A 20874-nucleotide genomic window follows, 5' to 3' on the forward strand; every position below is an offset into this window, starting at 1 on the left:
GACTAATGTTATATATCTTAAGGGACCAAATCGGATCAATCGGTTGCGCGACGTAGGCCTCCTTCGAGTTCACCAAGCTGGTCTAAATATCTTACGCTTACTCTATCCGGAAGTTTTTGTTCTTTGCCTCTCCTCGGTGCTGAAAATTCAGAAATAATGGATTTCATTTTAATCGCATCGGATGGTTTCTTCCCCATTAATCTCGTTACATCATTATTCAGCGCTGATAATCATGTCACCCATTCGGTTGATCTCAATAGTTCCGATTTCATTTCAATCCCATACTGATAGCCAAACAAACATTCCACTAATGTCCGCTTAAATCTTTCAACGATAGCTTGACTACGGTGGGCCTCTTTTTCACCACGCCTAATTTCGACCTCATGCTTTGTTAACAGTTTAGTTACCGATCCCATAAACTCACAACCAGGATCTACTTGAAATAGCTTAGGCCATTTTAGTGGTCCACGTTTATATATGCGGCTCAGTGCATTAGCTACTTCTGTTGAATCTTTCGAGGTTAATGGCTCAGCCTCTTTGTAGCGACTAGCCACATCCACTACGGTTAAAGCGTATTTATACATTTTGCGTCTTACCTTATCATGGGGAAGAAACAAGAGGTCAGCCTGATGAACTTCATTTGTTGTAAAAATATCAAACTTCTTCCTCGGTATATAACGCGGTGCTGGGAAGTATATTTGCCACTTCGCTTGTTTCTTTAACCAATCCTTGGCCACATCTTTAGATACCTTAGCTGCGGTGGCTAATTTTTGTATTGCTCCTATACCTTTCCAATATCCTTGAGGGCTATAATAAATTTTATTCATTATTAATTAATATTGATGATTCTCTTAATACAATATCATGACGATTGTTAAATCACATCATCCTTTTGACATAAAAAATTCCCTCTGTATTGGTGGTATAGGTATATGAATCTGGCTCTAGTGGAAGTGAGCCAGAACCCCCATCATCTATACTACTAGGACTGTTGATATTCTGACATCCAATCTTTATTAACCATTAATCTTTCGGAAGCTAGCAGATAACTGTTATGATCTTTATGTAACTCTGTTGGATATTCTAAGTCAACTTCTAGTTTGTACCCTTTATCGGAATTCTGTGGGGATATTAGTCACATTGACCCACTCAAAACCACCTGTGGGTAAAGGTGGACTCATAGCCCATCCGTACAAATTGTTGGCATCGAGATATAATATGCGCGTATTAGCCTTAGAATACCTTTTCACCTCTTAACCTTTTCTCAACAAACAAGTGCATATCAGAATCGGTGAGTAATTTTAGTTCTACACCGATCTTCTTCAATAATGCTTCCCACGATAGTCCGGGACTTGAATAGAACCATTCCGGATCCAAACCGTATTGTTTTAAACATATTTTTCTAAATATCACAAATATATATCAGCGAGTAACAGTACATCGTTTTTTAGGTACAGATCGGGATAATTGCCTAATTCTTATAACCTAATTTATCCAACACCGTCAGAGCGTGTTCATAATCGACATCGGTTATTTTAGATTCTGTTAAGTTACTGTAGAATGATTCAACGGATGGTAATTTAGTTCCGTCAAATTTATTCATAAGGATATACACCTTTTCTCAGCAACAAATGCCGACATCCATCAGTACCGTATATGACCTCGTATAAGCCAAATTTTGAGGACCAGAAAAAAGATTCTGTAGAAAGGGGTCGGCTTATCCACAGGATACACTTTCATGATAGTATTTTTCAGATAGCTATCTGTCAGAAACATCCCCTGAATGACGGTCCGATAGATTACAACTTCCGGAGCCATTATTGTTATAAATTATCAATAAAGTTATTATAATACACCCATGTTGTCATTATTTAAAAAATGTTATGCATGTTAATACTTCCGATAATACGTTTTCAATTGAATGTTCAAAGTTTATCGTTCTTCGTAAACTCCACAATCTTTACATGTAACAATATATGTAATTCACAGCTATAATATATAATCCCCATATAAAATCGCCAATAGCTATTATGTACGTTTTGCAGGGGTATTCTCAGGACGACGACCCCTCGAATTTTTCCATTCGCAGGACGACGACCGCCGGTACGCCTTTGATGTGTGGTGTTGTTTCAGGAGGGGATTAACTCCATGGTTAGTGTCAAAAACTGAAATGTGTTCACTGAATTGGTGAACTCTGATTTTGCTAATCTAGTGAGTACCATTTACTCAACTGATTGACTCAACTGTTACTCTGTTATAAATCTCCGAAACATGGTAGTCTGTCCGACTCCCAAACAACCAATCAATATTCACGGCAGAACTAATGGGCATGGCCTCAGCCCTCCATAATCAAGAATCCAAAAAACACAAAAAAATCCTAATACTTACCGACTCCCTAAGTGGACTGCAAGCCCTCCAAAACAAAAATACCAAAAACCGACCTAAATTAATAAATCAAATACTTAAAAGCTCCAATGACCTAACTAAGGCAGGCAAACAAATAACCTTCTTGTGGAAACCCGCCCACGTAGGAATATACGGTAATGAAAACGACGATAAAGCAGCTAAACTATCCCTCAAAATCCCAGAAATAAGCTTAAACTTACCAATCTCAAAATCAGAAATTAAATGTGTAAACAAGCAAAAAATCACCAAAAAATGGCATAACCTATATCTAAACTCAAATAGCCAAATCAAAAATGTACTCAGCAAACCACTAACCAAACCAAAAATTCTCCATCCATCAAAAAAAATTGACAGAGTAATCACTTAACTCCAAACAGGACACACCAACCTAAATAACCATCTAAAAAATTTTAAAAAACATACTACAGGTAACTGCCCACACTGCAAACAACTACAAACCCCAGAACACGCACTCATCCACTGCACACACTACCTCACACATCGAACCGCATCACAAACCACCCTCAATCTAAACAAGGCTCTCACTCTAGAAGCAATACTAAACCCACAAAATAAACTAGTAAACATCACGGCCTTATGCGTATTCTTAATCAAAACGGAACTAATAAAACGCATCTAAAAACATAATAACCTACCAAATCAAAATCACATAAACAAACAAACATCCACCATACCCAGCTCCCTTAGTTCTCCTCCCCAACCCCATCGGCATCTGTTCCAAATCTCAAAATTCCCAAATTCTATATAAGCAACCCCTAAACCCCCCCTCTTGGATTGCACAGACCACTTTCGCCCCTTTCGGAAACACATTAAATGGCCTGGCCGGGCCCGTGTGCGAAATTTTAAATGAAAACGCCATGCTTACGATGCTGAATTCAAACTTCGAGTCTTCGCTCCAGCTGATATATTTTCTCATGGGTTCATAATTCTATATACACTGATTCACAAAATGGCGCTTGTTGTTGATGGCAACATATAATGATCATTATGAGATTAAAAAACCCCACGAGAAACAGCTTCCCACATTATGAAAGTGGATGACTGGTTTGTTAAATCTTTATTAGAAATAATAATGAATTTTTCAATATCATTACAACTTTTTTCATCTTATATTTTTGAATATCTGCGAGTACCGGGACATGTCTTGCAGTCCGACTTCGCAGTGTTTTTTGTCTTTCAATTCCTGATTCGGCTTATCTGCGGGTCATATCATTTTCTTTCGTATTTCAATGGTCAAATTAACACCTCGGCTTATCTACGGGGTCGGCTTATCCGCGGTCATATATGGTATATTGATTCGTTATTGTAAAGTCATTGGGATTGTTCGGATTAGCTAAATTTTCCAGGGTTTCTAGGTTTGTCAGCACCATACTTGGTCTCATGGGTTTCACCAAAGTGGTATTCCAGTGTTAAATGTTGGGCAGCTATGTTTAGGGCTGGGAGAACAAGCCCTCATGATGGCCCTAGGTCTGGACGTCCCTCAACTTCCATCAATGAACAAAGATTTAATCAAGGAGACAGAAATATTTATACTGTCATATGGAAGTATTACAATTGCTAAACTTGAGGAAGACATAGGTCTAAGCCATGGATCCATTGAAAATATTATTCATGAACATTTACTGATGAATAAGATATCTGCACGTTGGGTACCAAAGTTTCAAAATTCTGATCTTAAGGAAAAAAGAACTGACAATGCCAGAGAAAATTTTGAGCTAATTGAGGAGGATTTCGTCAAATTCAAAAAGAGATTAGTAACGGGTGATGAAATATTGGTCTGCCACAATGATCTCTAGTCATCAATCCATTGAATGGCATCATTCCACTTCTCTCCGACTCCAAAGAAATTCAAGTCTTCAAGATCAGTGAAGAATGTTATGGCCACTGTATTCGGGGATGCAATGGGTGCAATCCTTGTTGACGATTACTGGTGCCTACTATACTGATTTGCTTCATCGCCTAAGATATTCTATCAAAGAAAAGCGGCAAGGAATACTGACTGCTTGAGTTCTACTATTTCATGACAATGCCTCTTCTCCCACCTCGACTTGCAAATGCTGCTGTGCAACAATACCAATCACACTCATACTCGAATCGATAGCGGCCTGACATCTCCTGTCCATGGAAGAGATGAGTATACGCATCCTTGGGAATGGTAGCCCACTCAGCCTGCAACAAAAAAGCCAACTGCTGCAATGTCTAGGGTTGTGGTTGAAGTCAGTGTAGTCGTCTATCCAATTCATCCCACAGGTGCTCTATGTTGTTGAGAAGTCTCTTGTGATCAGTGATGTATGCGGTCGAGCATTGTCCTGCTGGTAGGAGAATTTCATTGATGTATCGTTGAGCTGTAAGTTTGACCTGGATATGGACCAATCTTGTCCTTCCATGATGAGAGATAGCTGCCCACATCATAATGCTACCCCCACCAAACCTGTCCACTTCCTGTACGCAGTTTCCGGCGTATCTCCCTGACCCATCTCTGTATCTCTGTACACCCATGCTCTTCCATCCCCTCGACGGAGGAGAAATCTTGTTGACGTTGTTGACAATGCTGTGGACTCAATATGACATGTCGAACAGGACGTCTTGCTCGTAGGCCTGCTGCTCTTAAACGGTTTCATACAGTCTGGTCAGAGATTCTGCACAGTCCGGGTATTTGGGATGCAATTGAGGTGGCTGTGGTCGTCCTATCACTTGGGTGGCGCAGTCGGATGTAGCGATCTTGGGCAGGGGTGGTTACTCTTGGTCGTCCCGACCTTGGTCCGCTAATTTTGCTTTTATTGCCAAAATTATTCGTATTGTTTCGTTTTTTGAAGAGTATACATACAACTTCCAGACAAACTAAAGTATTCATGGAAATGAAAAAAAAATGTTTTGCTGGATTTAATAATCAACACAAAGCATTACGTAGATGTAAATACAAAATAACAAAACAACTGGAAAAGTACTACACATGTAGTCTGGATTTGCTAGTTTTATCTCATTGCTCAATACAAAATGTACTTTACAGGAGGTAATTTGTAGGTACTTTCAACATTCAAAAATAAAACTAAGTCCAAATTGACATGGCAGAAACAGGCTATAGGCATTATGCAAATTAGCCTTGGAAAAAAGTTATCATAACAATAAAAATAACAGCTATGTTTATACATAATAATAATGACATGTAAGTTGTTGTTTGAGAAGGGAATATGTTACTTTTAGGTTCTGATATTTTGACGATGATTCACTATCCCACAATGCCACTCACAAATCACTAACCACTGACAAATCACATGCACGTGGGTTTCAAGCACCTGTTTTCACCTGTCGTCAAGGTGTCATAGGTCATGGATATTCACCTTGATCTACTAACACCTGGTTATGCTCAGTTTTTACAATGGTCTGTTTTGTTCATATTTTTACACACTTTTACGTGTAAAAAGACATAAAACCTTTGATACGCTGTATTTGTGCCAAGGCTCAATTAGTACTAATTGAGTTGTTTGAATAATTATATATTTTGTATATTAACTGCATTTATTTAAAATCTGAGATCGAAAAAACAGGTTTTTTTTCATTTCCGTGAGTACTTTAATATCAAATTTATATGAGGTTTCTTACAGGTTTTAAAAATAGCCACCCAATGTCCCTTACCATATGTGATTACTCAAAATTATTGATTTCCTGCATAATTCCACACAACTCTTCTTCGCCAAGTATCTGCATCGTTTTCCTTTGAAGTTCCCTTCTGCGACCGAATTTCACAAACTTGAAACTGATAGCAACAATAATCTAAGCTCACATTATGCTCTTGTCGCGCTCAATCTCCATGCTTTTCTGAAGTCCTCAGTGGCAAAGTTTTCAACACTATCATGCATTGCAGTGTACAAAAGACATTTACCTGTTTCCAACATGAAACATCAAAAGATGTTGTCTGCTGCAGTAGTATAGGTAATGGTGATTCTGCTGCAACCCCACTGGAGCCAGATTTATATACCTATACCACCACTACAGGTGGCATTTTTTATGTGTAAAAGACTATGCAATTCAACGATAGTCATGAGATTAAGTTAAATTGACTCTAGCTCACCACCACCTGGAGTCAATCAATCATTCTATGATATAAATTTTATAGGTAATGGGGGTTCTGCCGCAACTCCACTGGAGCCAGATTTATATACCTATACCGCTACTAAAGAGAGAATTTTTTATGCCAAAACGCTGATGCGATTCAACGATAATCATAAGTCATATTAAAAGAAATATCAATATTGATTAATAATGAATAAAATTTACTATAGAATATAGAAACAAGCGATGTGGCAAATATATTTACCGGCACCGCGTTATATACCAAGGAAGAAGTTTGATATTTTTACAACGAATGAAGTTCATCAGGCTGACCTCTTGTTTCTTCCCTATGATAAGGTAAGACGCAAAATGTATAAATACGCTTTAACCGTAGTGGATATGGCTAGTCGCTACAAAGAGGCTGAGCCATTAACCTCGAAAGATTCAACAGAAGTAGCTAATGCACTAAGTCGCATATATAAACGTGGACCACTAAAATGGCCTAAGCTATTTCAAGTAGATCCCGGTCGCGAGTTTATGGGATCGGTAACTAAACTGTTAACAAAGCACAATGTCGAAATCAGGCATGGTGAAAAAGAGGCCCACCGCATCGGATACTCGCCGAAGCAAAGTTGAACACCATTGAGGATCATATTTCGACAGCAATGGCTGATTGTAAGATATATGAGGATGAGTTTCATTTAGTGTTGTTGGAACTCACCAAATACAACGTAATGAAGCAGGAGATTCGATCCAATTCTCGTAAGACCAGTGGTATTAGCGAAGACAAGAAAAAAAAGTTAATCGATTAAATGGCTCAAGAAACACGAGCGTCAAGGTTGCAGTATTATTCATGTCGGAGCATCACCCGTTGCAACCCTCGAGGGGGTTCAAATTATTAAAAGTGACAGAATTTCTCTTTCTAAGATATTCTTGCCGTATAATATACATTTGATAAGGTTGATAGAGAAGGATAGGGAGTTGAGACTTGGATTGTATAAAAAGTATCGCAGAGCCTTGAATGCTCTGGACGGAGTTGACACCGCTCTTATAGCAGCTGGCATGGGACTCGGTGTAGCCGGTGTCGGTTTACTATCAACTATAATCGCCGCGCCTATCGTGCTCGGCATGGAAATAACCGCTGGAGTCTCGGGACTGGCAGGAATAGCGATAAAATTCATTTCTCGTAGGTTACAAAAGAAAGCATTAAAACACGATAGTATTCGGATACTCGCCGAAGCAAAGTTGAACAGCATTGAGGATCATATTTCGACAGCAATGGTCGATTGTAAGATATCCGAGGATGAGTTTCGTTTAGTACTGTCGGAACTCACCAAATACAACGAAATGAAGTAGGAGATTCGATCAAAATCTCATAAGACCAATGGTATTAGCGAGGACGAGAAAAAAAAGTTCATAGAACAGGGGAGACAACAAGCGCATCAATTATTCCGTGCCAAAACCAAAGAACTGGTTGGAGATTAAAAATAGATTGCTTACTATCATTAGATCACATTTAGAAGAATGCTTTCATAAGTATATAATAATGGAGAATTACAAACCAACAAAGAAAGAACTCAAAAGCTATTGAAACATTTATGCTCAGGGACAAAATTATCAAATGGAGAGAATTACCACAAGGTATATATTATATTTGTGATGTCAAACCAACCAAATACGGTCATCAATTGTTTCTTTCCAATTATCAAAAAGAGTATATAGTCTGGTCTCCTAGTAAAATGAACAAAGAACTTAGTAAAAATGTTGAGTATCACTTTGTTAAAAATAATGGTATACGTATGAATAAAAATAATAGAGAATATTTTCATTACAGTTTAGTTTAGTCTCATCATTGTTTTTGTACTAATGGTATCATTGATTGACTCCAGGTGGTGGTGAACTAGAGTCAATTTAACTTAAAATCATGACTATCATTGAATCACATCATCAATTTACACATAAAAACTTCCCCCTGTAGTGGTGGTATAGGTATATAAATCCGGCTCCAGTGGGGTTGCGGCAGAATCACCATTACCTATACTACTGCTGCACTTCCCACACACAAATTAGGGACACTTAACAAACAAACTGGCATGCCGAATAACATACAAAAATTGACTGCGCTTGTGCAGTGACAAAAAAATGGTGAAACAGGTTTCCCGCCTATGGCATAAACTGCATGTGCATGTTAGCTGTATAAATGCGTTCGTCTGCAGGGTATAACCACACGTGATGAAAGCACACAAAAGAAATGCCACGATTGTCACAGGAGCAGAGAGATAGAGCCATCGATATGGCCGAAATGGGGGCAACACAGGTCCAAATTGCCAGAAGGTTTGGTTGTACACCATTGACAGTAGCCAGGCTGATTCAGCGGTACAGGCAGACAGGGAGGACACAGGACAGGCCTAGAACCAGATGACCCCGAGTGACAACACCACTGGAAGACGGTCAGATATGGCTCATTCACCTGAGAAACAGATTCGTAACATCGACAGCGACGGCAGCAACAGCGTTGGGACATCCAATTAGCTAACGTACAGTAGTACGACGACTTCGTGCCGCTGGAATCCGAGCGTATCGTCCTTTCCGAGGAATGGTACTGACTGCTCAAGATTGACACCTGAGACTTCGATGGGCGAGGCAGGTTCAACACTGACAAGTGCGAAAATGGCGTCGAGTGCTGTTTACTGATGAAAGTCAGTTTAACTTGTTTCAAAAAGATGGCAGAGAACGAGTTTATCGACGAAGAGGGGAATGTTTGGCTCCAGCGTGTATTCGAGAGGTCCATCCATTCGGCGGGGGAGCTGTCACGGTGTGGGGCGGTATTTGTGGAGATCAGAAGACTGATTTGGTTATTATACAGGAAACCTGAAAGCTGTGCAGTACAGAGACCAAGTGTTGCAGCCAGTTGTGCTCCAGTTCTTAAAAAAACAACAGCAGGGGACATTGTTTCAACACAACAATGCTAAGCCCCATACTGCAAGACTGACTCGGAACTTTCTAAACCAGCAGAATGTTGAAGTTTTGCCATGGCCTGCCCACTCACCCGATATGAATCATATTGAACATCTGTGGGACCATCTTGACAGACAGATTAGAGCACGCCATCAGCCTCCCGTTAACAGACAAGAATTGCAGCAGGCCCTGAGAGACGAGTGGCAACGGATTCAAGTCCACGTCATCAGAAAACGGCGGCGTATCACAGCATGCATTGAGGCAGCTGGAGGTCATACACGCTATTGAAGGCAACTGTGTCGACAATGAACTTGTAGTGTATCTGACAATTTTTTGATGATATTTCAGACAACTTTTGAAAATGAAATTTCTTACCCCACCATTGTTTACCCTGAGCTTACATTACCTGTGATTGCACAATTTCATTCAAACTGTGGTTGATCAATCATTTGTTTCCCCTCCCTAGATTATATTATAATTCATAACAAAACCTCTTCTTGCAAATTTTTTCTCGACCTATACTTTCTTTTGCCGCCAAGTTTATTATAAATGCCATCCAGTAGTATAGGTAATGATGGTTCTGGACCACTTCCACTAGAGCCGGATTTATATACCTATACTGCTACTACAGATGGAATTTTTTATGCCAAAATGATTATGCGATTCAACGATAGTCATCAGATTGGCTCTAGCTCACCAATACCTGGGGCCAATCATTGCTTTAGATGAGTCTAAATGGTAATAAAAATATTCTTTATTATTTTTATCGATAAAGCGATATTCAACATTTTTATTAAGTTCTTCGTTCATTTTACTAGGAGACCAGACTATATAACTACACTCTTTTTGTAAATTGATAAGAAACAATTGATTACCGTATTTGGTTGGTTTGACATCACTGATATAATAAAAAACCTTGTGGTAATTCTCTCCATTTAATAGTTTTTTCCATTATTATATATTTATGTAAGCATTTGTCTAAATGTGATCAAACGATAGTAAGCAATTTATTTTTAATCTCCAACCAGTTCTTTGGTTTTGGCACGGAATAATTGACGCGCTTGTTGCCTCCCCTGTTCTATGAACTTTTTTTTCTCGTCCTCGCTAATACCATTGGTCTTATGAGATTTTGATCGAATCTCCTACTTCATTTCGTTGTATTTGGTGAGTTCTGACAACACTATCCTCGGATATCTTACAATCGGCCATTGCTGTCGAAATATGATCCTTAATGCTGTTCAACTTTGCTTCGGCGAGTATCTGAAGACTATCGTGTTTTAATGCTTTCTTTTGTAACTACGAGAAATGAATTTTATCGCTATTCCTGCCAGTCCCGAGACTCCAGCGGTTATTTCCATGCCGAGCACGATAGGCGCGGCGATTATAGTTGATAGTAAACCGACACCGGCTACACCAAGTCCCATGCCAGATACTACAAGAGCGGTGTCAACTCCGTCCAGAGCATTCACGGCTCTGCGATACTTTTTATACAATCCAAGTCTCAACTCCCTATCCTTTTCTATTCGATGTTTTATGTCGCTTATTTGATGTAATCGAAATCCGTCAACAGTTTCCATCTTTTCATCGAGCGCCGGATATAAACTCATAGTGTATATTACGAATATATAATAGTCTTTAATTGGTCTTGCTTAAATGTTTTGAGAGTATACATCAACCTTATCAAATGTATATTATACGGCAAGAATATCTTAGAAAGAGAAATTCTGTCACTTTTAATAATTTGAACCCCCTCGAGGGTTGCAACGGGTGATGCTCCGACATGAATAATACTGCAACGTTGACGCTCGTGTTTCTTGAGCCATTTAATCGATAGACCTGATAATATTTCGAATGCATCTACCGGTGCATCTCCGAACAAGACTTCAATAATAAGCGTAGAAATATTAGGTATTGCACTCAAGTTAACTTTAATATCATCGAATTCTGTAACCAAATTTAAACTAACATTTTGGATTGCCGACGACTATATAACATATGACCTGGTTTTTCTGGCAGGGGAGTGACTAACACACTTTTTCGTTTTGACGGGATATAGGCCGCGAGTACGATACCACTATTTATTATCTTAGTTAAATTATGTCCCTTACCCATCATCGCATAAGGTGGGGTAATGACGATATTCAGTAGCCACTTGATGTTTGCTTCGACCATAGTCCATTTATTCTCACAGTTGTAAATGATATTGTACGGAGTGGTTTTAAGGTGTCTACTAACGTCGACATCGCTTAAATCTTCTAGATTTTCCGGGAATATAACTTCTTTCCACTTGTATACATTATCGTGTAAGTGTAAAGCGTATAACTTACCATCGGTACCGGGTTTGCCGAATCCTTCCGTGTCTCCGAGATCGGAAAGCGCAATTGTATTACATTGTCTTATCGTTCCAGGGCCTGATGCATCAACCATTATTTATAATATGGAGTGTTACGCAATCTTTCCGCTACGCGGCGTCTACTGAACTCATCGCCCGCCTGTTCGAGTTTTGTTTTCTCGTAAGCTATATGCTTGTCGATTTCGGATATCTTGGCTGTATTATTGATGAGTTCTCCCCGCATTGTTCGCATTGCCTTGTCAAGACCTCGTAATTCCCTAATACTGAACTCTGAATGTGGTACCTGTAACGTGGAATTATCGTAAAAGGTATCTAAGATTTCTCCGAGTCCGTCCGAGGCCACCAACGAGGCTGCTTCCAAATCATCTGTATTACCGAGTTCAGTATGCACGGTTCGAAGAACCTTAGTAGTCTTCGCGGAAAGCCGCGAGAAGTCTACAAAACCTAATTTATAACGAACAAACACGATGCCGTATTTACCGGCTATAGTAGACAAGGCTAGGGGCTTACGAGTACAAGAATTCATAAGATCGATATCCGGAGAGTCACGCAGTCGCAATATTCCTTTACTATCTATCGTAAACTTTGAATAGTCACGGCCTATTGGGTTAACATAATTTTTATCTTCTTTTAAGGCATCGTAATAATCATTGACGTTTGATTGTAAAAGTTCATCGTTAAGAGTACTAAACCTGGTTTCCTTAGTACCCTCCTCGGTTCGATTCTGATCAATTGTATTCTGGTTATCATGTTTATCAAATGTACTTAGATCATAGTCCTCCATTTTTATATTAAACATAGGGTACATGTTTTCAATATAACAATGTCTTCGCAATACGGACGCAAGTTAAACCCACAACGTAGACTTCGAGATCCATTAGGGGTCAAGGCAATTCGTCAGTCTGTTACTATAACTAATAACCATAGTACCATCGATCAGAATCAAACGCTTCTGGTTCGCTATTCCTAATCTCGGCGCACATGATGTGTTAGTTCCGGGAACTGTCCGACTAGCATTTACGATTAGTTTGACTTCTACCGATGTTAACAGGGAGCCCGTTCAGAACATAGGTCGTGCTATAGTTAAGAAAATCACAATTAAAATTAGCGGTAATGAGGTTTTGAGTATCGACGATAGCGATGTATACTATTGTTACATGGATCTCTGGAGAACGGATAAAGAGCGGGAAAACTTACAGTACCAAGGTATTTGTAATAAGAACACATTGAGACTGCGCGTAGGTGCTGAAAATGGTGTTGATACCAACGAAAAAGATAAGGCCGTTGCCGACACATTAGGTAACCGATTCTATGTTCCCCTAGACTTTGAATTACTAGATTCCCACATGCCCTTTTATCAAGCATCCCTAGGTGATAGGTTAGAATACGAACTCACTTTTAACGACTACGGTAGAGTAATCAGAGCTGCTGAAGATGCTAGCTATTCCATTGACAATATCTCGTTGGAGTACGATATGATAACGGATCCCGAATTATCAAACGCTAAAGAAGTTGAAGAGGAGCGTAAACGACATAACGAAGCTTTAGAACAATACCAAGCAGCCCAGTTACAATATACGCGGCAGAGAATGAAGAGATTAGACTTTATTCATGAAAAAATGATTAAGGAAGGACATTCAATTCAAACGTTTAAGGATGTTGAATCCGCCATGCACGAATACTACCTCGTTTATGGGAAAAAACTCGACCCAATACCTAGACCAACAATGAGTCAGTTTTATACACCGTCAGAGGAACAAAAGAACCGAGAGGTCACATTTGTGATTATGGGATTGACTGCTCTATTGATTTTCAGCTATACCTTGACTACTCATAAATAACCACAGCTGTGGCTATGCATAAACCATGACCTAGTTATAGCTATCTATAAATAGCCTAATCAATAGTGTAGATGTGATTTACCTTTTAGACAAATGATATGATATGTGTATAACCATGAATCTATGCAAATATACACTCATGGGGAAATCGATTCAATGTCAGAAGCCATCGGTGGGTATTTACTGTGGTACTCACGCTTATAACATCAGAAAGGGTTTTAAAAATTATGTTAGTTCTGTATGTGGGATTGGAGTCAAATGTAGTTACTGTTTATGTAAGAGTCACGGTGCTGATAAGGTCAGGAAGCAGATTATTTATGCTAGGAAGAGAGATTACATCAATGAGAGGAATAGGTTAGGGAGAATACGTATTTATATATGAAAAACAACCATTTAGACAAATGAATATTTTTGTATATACCATTCAACCACAATGGTTTTTGTCAGAGAGTTGAAGGCTATGGCAAAGCAAAGTGGCCTACGTGGATATTCTCGTATGAGAAAAGCTGAATTGATTACCTTACTCGGTTTGGAATACAACAGACCACCCCAGACTGTTAGAGAACTCAAAGTTCAAGCGAGAAACAGTGGGCTGAGAGGTTATTCTCGAATGAGAAGAGCTGAATTGATCACTTTACTAGATAATAATAATGATGATAATGATAATAATATTCAACAACAACAAGAATTAATATTTGTACCCACATCCGCCGGCGTTGGTAAATATCTAAGAGGTTGGAAGATGGATATTAATTCCAACATGGATGTTAACGATATTAAGCCCATCATATCGAGTAAAATTAACGAGGAGTTAGATGATTTACATAGTATAAAATACCAGCTGACGATTAAAATGTCATTGAGTAAAAGTAACGCAGACGATAGCGTTGAATATACCGAACCATATTTCCAAAGCAATCAAGAAGTTATAACCGAATCCGATACTATAAACGCATCATTAGATACATCAATTCAGAGGATACAGGAAACTTTAGAACGCTGGACTAATAGAGGTTCGGGTTGGGGTGTGGATAGAATCGATAGTTTATATTTAGATATAGCAAATTATATGCCTTTCAAAGGTGGATCTTATATAGATTTACCCCCGTATTATAAGAAGAAAAAGGCCATAATTAATGTAAAAAATAAATCCGATGACTGTTTAAGAATGATGATAAGATCTGCATTGTTCCCCGTAGACAAGCATCCGGATAGACCTTCTAGCTATCCTCAAAACGATGGACTCAACTTCGATGGTATAGACGAACCTACACCAATATCACAAATTGATAAGGTGGAAAAGCAAAATAATTTAGCTATAAATGTTTTCGGACATTCTAAAGGAATTGTTGTACACAGGATAAGTTCCGCTCCGGAACATATTCCCAGAATCAATTCATTTCTGATCGAAAAAGATGGTAAATATCATTATACGTGGATAAAGAGTTTAAACAGACTATTATACGATCAAACAAAACATGCTAGAAAGAAATATTTCTGTGAAAGATGCCTGCATGGGTACAGCAGAAAAGATCTATTAGAAGCGCATAAAGAAGACTGTAGAGGTGTTGGACAGACCGCTATCAGGATCGATATGCCTAAAGAGGGGAAAAATATATTAAAATTTGAACATTATTGTAATGAAATGCCAGTACCGTACGTAATTTACGCCGACTTCGAAGCGCTTATCAAACCCATAGAAAATACCGAACGCAATAATGATAGTAGTTTTACGTACAAAACTCAAGAACATATTCCTTGTGGGTTTGGATATATAGTTGTAAGGTATGATGGAAAAACAAACACTCCCGTGATTTACAGAGGTCCCAATGCAGCGGGAAAGTTCCTAGAATATTTACAAAATGAAGAGAGAATAATCAGGGAAAAATTATCGTGTAAGAAACCCATGCGTATGACGATAGATGATTGGAGGGCCCACAAGAAGTCAAGTTTAAAAGGGAAAAAGTCCCAATCTCTGAGGAAACGACTTCGAACCTACAATGATTCCTAGCTACCATGACAAAAATTATCTTCTTATGTATATTGTAATTGTATAGTAACTCCTGGTTATCAACACAAAGCTAAACTGTATTTTAATCTTGTATGTCAATTGTGACATGTTGAATCACCCAAAGCATTTATCATACCTTGTATACATACCTGAGTGCAGTTTGGCTGCAAAACTTTAAAGTTTAAAAAATACAACCTGAAACAAGTTGTCTTCTTCATTTATTTTGGATTTTCTATTATTAGGTCTGCTGTGTCAAGTAGTTACGATATAACTCATTTGATAGTTTTAACTATTTCTGTTTCAACAGTTAACACTGAACTATTTGGCTTATCAAGTTATGGAACATTATTCATTTAGTTTCACAAAATCATGCTTAACAGTGCACATACAATGTACAAGATCAGTTTACACTGAATGGCAAGTTTCACAGTTCACTGTTTTTGATTAGCACCATGATCACTGTACAAGATTGTACAAACTTTCCATCAGTCACATGTTCACAATATTATTATCTTCTCCTTTTGGCAAGTGGGGTATTGTCCACAGCAAGTGGTCCATGGATTTGCTTTATGGAAACATTGCCTCTCGCCTTGACACATGGTGAGGAGTACGGGGCATCTAGGAGACCAATAAACATATATAATTAAAACTTAATTAATATACATGCTAATAATGCTAAAAAATGAACTTAACGAAACCCTTATAACAATCTTAATAAAAGGTATAGTATTTATCATTGCTATGTGATGGATAAGAGACATAATTTAGACCAACAGATTTCTAATTATTGTTTTCAGAATCTTCACTGTGTATTACAATTCACATATTTATAAAATATTGCCAGTGTTCCATCTTAGAAAAAATTAAAACATTATAAGCTGAATTCCTACAACAACCAAAATAATTAGGATAGTATACAATATTGAAATTATATGTATATATACGCCATAAAGAGACGAAATATCGAAAATATATATGAAATATAGATCTAGAAATAAATTTCTAATTAGATCTATTGTCGTCACAACCTTCATTGTATATCATATTTATCATCACATATCTACAAATCTAGATCTTTATAAAAAATTTATCAAAGTGACAAATATTATCTTGAAAATTTGTAAAAGATGGAGATGTGTGAACAGTGAACGTAAGAATCTAGGATAAAAAGGGTTGTTTTTATTTGCACGTTTTGAGGTCAAATTTGGAAAAAAAACAAAGAAAACTCTGTATCAGTCAAACAAACATACATTGAAGTTTTAGAAATCATTATTCCTGGAAAAATTGGTTCAGAATTTCTTATTTTAATTTGGTGTAAACATCTGTAACGATTATGGAAAATTTCACTAGATTATCAATTTAACCCAAAATGTCTTGATATTTGCGAGTGAAAATCTCAAATAAAGACATAATTGTTTCGATACAAATGCATCTACAGTTAAAAAACATAGATTGTTCTTTTATCTCACCAAAGTAACTAAGGACTTTTGCATCCTCCGCTTCATAAATTGGTGCAAGAATAGGGCATAATTTACAATTTTGCAGACTGAGCGTGTCCACCATCTTGGTTTCGAAGTCGGCGGCACGAGTTCCGACTGGCTATACTTCAATGGGGAATCTAGCCAAAGTCAATTGTTTAATCACTAAATCAAGACATTGGTAACGTTCTTCCACATTATAAGTAATGATAGTTCTTACCTTCAGTTCATGAAATGCTACGAAAGTGCTGCACTCAGTAAAAATCCAAACCCTATGTCTTCTCTCTGTTGTCTAGCGTTAGTGAATTACCCAAGATGCCTTGCGCGCATACGGTCGGCCGATGACCCCCTGCTGTGACAATTAGCGCGTCTCACATCAGAGCAGACAATAAGAGAAGGCTGCTTATCCTTTCTATATACGTCCTTGCCTGGACCTTGGCAAGGACATGTTTACAGCTGAACAGTTGTCAAACTGTGTTGAAAAATTGATTCCCTATGAAAGATGTGTTGATTGACCTTAACCTTGGTATGAATTTGTTGTTGAACAACGGATGAAGAAATGTTCTCTTTTATTTGTTCCCTTGGCATTGTTTATAAGAGACATGTGAACATCAATTGCGGTGGAGGTTAAACTTCACATAACACATTAAGCACACTCTTTTACAGGGGGAAATTAATAACTAGATAGCAAAAGACACCTGTCCCTCAAGTAACCCAAGGTGTGATAAATAAAGTGAACTTACCATGACACCAGTTGCTATAGCAATACCCCGTCCACAGTAGGTATTGGGAACAATGTCTCCATAACCAATGGAAAGGAAAGTGATTGCAATCATCCACATGGAGTTCAAAATATTGGCGTGATTGTCATCATGGTGCCTGCAATGAAATCAAGAACACACTTATTTCAATTTCTTTCATTCTGATATAAACTTACTAAGACAAAGTCATCAATATCCCCTGCCCTATTATTTATGTGGATATGAGGCTTCTTATTAGGTCATTTTAATCTTGAAAATACATGCACTGTCCTTGCCTCATAGCATGTGTCTAATTACAGAGTTGACCTAATTTTCAGGGGAATCCATAATCCATGCTCATGGTTATCATAATGTTCAAATTCTACCACACCAAGCGTGAATAAACAGTGTCGAAGATTTTGAAATATGTCTGTCACTGGCCACGGAAGTCCTCAAAGTATTCTAATATTCTAAAAGGCCAGTACTGTTCAAATAACTTAGTGATGCATGTAACTCTCGTCGACAACGGCTGTCACTATGCCTTCTACAGCTACCATTCAATCCCCTGCCTTACAACATGTGCAGAACCAAAAAGTCATTCTTCTCAAAAAATTGTTAACAGACCTATGTATATCGTACATTTTTTATGAACAGTCCTATTACTTGATAGAAATACAGATATTACCAACAGTAAAAGGCACCCACTGACAGCAAAACTATATAAATTGATGACAAAAGGTCTGACGTTTTACTGCAGATGCTGGTGAAAGGACGACTGATGATTCCCTACCCAGGGTAGGCTTATATAGCCGACACACAGACCATGTGACCAGGAAAATGGACACGACCAATGAACACGCTCCTTACATCTCGGCTCTCTCAATCATGAGACAATCCATTTAAGTTCAATGGATCAGCGTTTAACCATGTTCTGGTCTGACTTTGTATTTCTTTAGCTGTTGTATGATTTGATAGTGTAGGTCTCTGGTTGAGCGTCCTGCAGAATGAAAGTGTTTGGCAACAAGTTTGTCCCTTTGGTGGTTGATATCAGCAATGTGTTCTTCGAGTCTAATGCAGAAGTGTCGTTTTGTTTCACCTTTGTATAGTTTCCCACATTTGGGAGCAGTTTAGTAATTAGATTATGTTTCTACTTTTACAGGTAAAGTGTGTTTGGCATTTATATTTTTTGCCTGTTATATCTCTACTGACTGACTGACTGATATAGAAGATTTAACGTGCACTTTCCAACTGGCCGGACCATTTAGTGTATTCTGAGAAGGGTGAAAGTGGTGTGTGCAACCCAAGAGGGGGCTTTTAGGGGTTGCTTATATTGATTTTTTGAAATTTTTAAATTCGGAATAAATGCCGAGGTGGGTGGAGGAGGGAACTAAGGGAGCCGGGTGAGGTGGGTGTTTGTATGTTTATTGGATTTTGGATTGGTAGATTAATTAGTTTTTAGATGCGCTTAATTAGGTCTGTTTTGATTAGGAATACGCCTAGGGCCTTGAAGTTTTCTAGTTTATTTTGAGGGTTTAGTATTTCATCTAGAGTAGGAACCTTATTTAGATTGAGGGTGGTTTGTAGTGTGGTTCTGTGTGTTTGGTAGTGGGTGCAGTGGATGAGTGCGTGTTCTGTGGTTTTGGGGTGTTTGCAGTTGGGGCAGTTGCCTGTGGTGTGTCTTTTAAGTTGTTTTAGGTGGTTATTTAGGTTTGTGTGTCCTGTTTGGAGTTTTGTAATTAATCTGTCAATTTTTTTTGAGGGGTGTAGGATTTTAGCTTTGGCTAGTGGTTTCGGAGCACTTTTTTGATTTGGCTATTTGAGTTTTGATATTGATTATGCCATTTTTTGGTTATTTTTTGTTTGTTTACACTTTAAATTTCTGATTTTGAGATGGGTAGGTTTAGGCTTATTTCTGGTATTATGAGAGATAATTTAGCTGCTTTATCGGCGCTTTCGTTGCCGTAAATTCCCACATGGGCGGGGATCCACAAGAAGGTTATTTGTTTGCCTGCTTTTGATAGGTCGTTGGAGCTTTTAAGTATTTGGTTTATTAATTTAGGTCGTTTTTTGGTATTTTTGTTTTGGAGGGCTTGTAGTCCACTAAGGGAGTCGGTGAGAATTAGGATTTTATTGTTGTTTTTAGATTGTTGGTTATGCAGGGCTAAGGCCATGCCGATAAGTTCGGCCGTGAATATAGATTGGTTGTTAGGGAGTCGGTAAGATTGTGTAGATATAACTGGTTGTGTGGTATGGACTCCGAAGCCTGTGTGGTTGGAGATCGGGTCTGAAGATCCGTCAGTGTATATGTGACACCAATTTGGCCAATTTTCGTGTATGTATGCAAGTGTGGTGGTTTTAGCTATGTTTGGGTCGGTTTGTTTATTTATTTGGTTAGCTAGCATTGTGTCTATTTGGGGTATTTTGAGTTTAGGGGTAAAGATATTTGATTTTTTGCAGTTTTGTTTAAGATTTTGAGTTTGGTGTTCATTGAGGTAGTTAGTTATTCTTTGGGATATTGGGGTGAGTAAGGGGTGTTTGCGAGCTAGAGCTTGGTTTCTTGGTCTAATGTTTTGGTTAATTAGGTTTTGGATGAGAGGGTTTGTTTGGGACGCGGCCCAGAAATTAAGGCTTAGATGTTCCCTGCGTAGATTTAGTGGCATTTCCCCTGTAAGTGCCTGAAGTGAGGTGTAGGAGGTGCCATGTTGGGTGCGTGTAATTAGTTTGAGAGCCTGATATTGTACTGAGTCAAGTTTTTTAGATAGAGAGTTGTTTAGGGTATTGTATATGGCACAGCCGTAGTCTAGTTTTGATCTAATTAGTGTTGTATATAGTGAGAGGAGGGTATCTTTGGAGGCTCCCCAGTTAGAGCTGGTGAGTCATCTTAATGTGTTAAGGTCTTTGCTGCATCTAGTTTTTAGGTTTGGACGTGAGCCTCCCAGGTGAGGTGTTGATTGAAAATAAGTCCTAAGAATTTGGTTTGTTTTTTTAATTTGATTGTTTGGTTGTTTAGCTG

The 20874-nt window shown here is 38.3% G+C and overlaps 1 protein-coding gene across 4 annotated transcripts in view; it reads right to left on the reverse strand.

Annotated features, from left to right (window-relative positions):
• The window catches only part of LOC139478144 (small conductance calcium-activated potassium channel protein-like), a 456162-nt gene that overhangs the window by 232205 nt on the left and 203083 nt on the right, over positions 1–20874 (reverse strand). For all 4 annotated transcript variants that reach the window (XM_071260503.1, XM_071260487.1, XM_071260495.1 and 1 more), the window contains one exon: positions 17865–18000. In XM_071260503.1, coding sequence (XP_071116604.1) covers positions 17865–18000 — 136 coding nt within the window. The remainder of the gene's footprint in view (positions 1–17864; positions 18001–20874) is intronic.

The sequence above is a fragment of the Haliotis cracherodii genome, unplaced genomic scaffold (assembly GCF_022045235.1).
Source record: "Haliotis cracherodii isolate W230 unplaced genomic scaffold, xgHalCrac1.p SCAF_1, whole genome shotgun sequence".
Lineage (NCBI taxonomy): Eukaryota > Metazoa > Mollusca > Gastropoda > Lepetellida > Haliotidae > Haliotis > Haliotis cracherodii.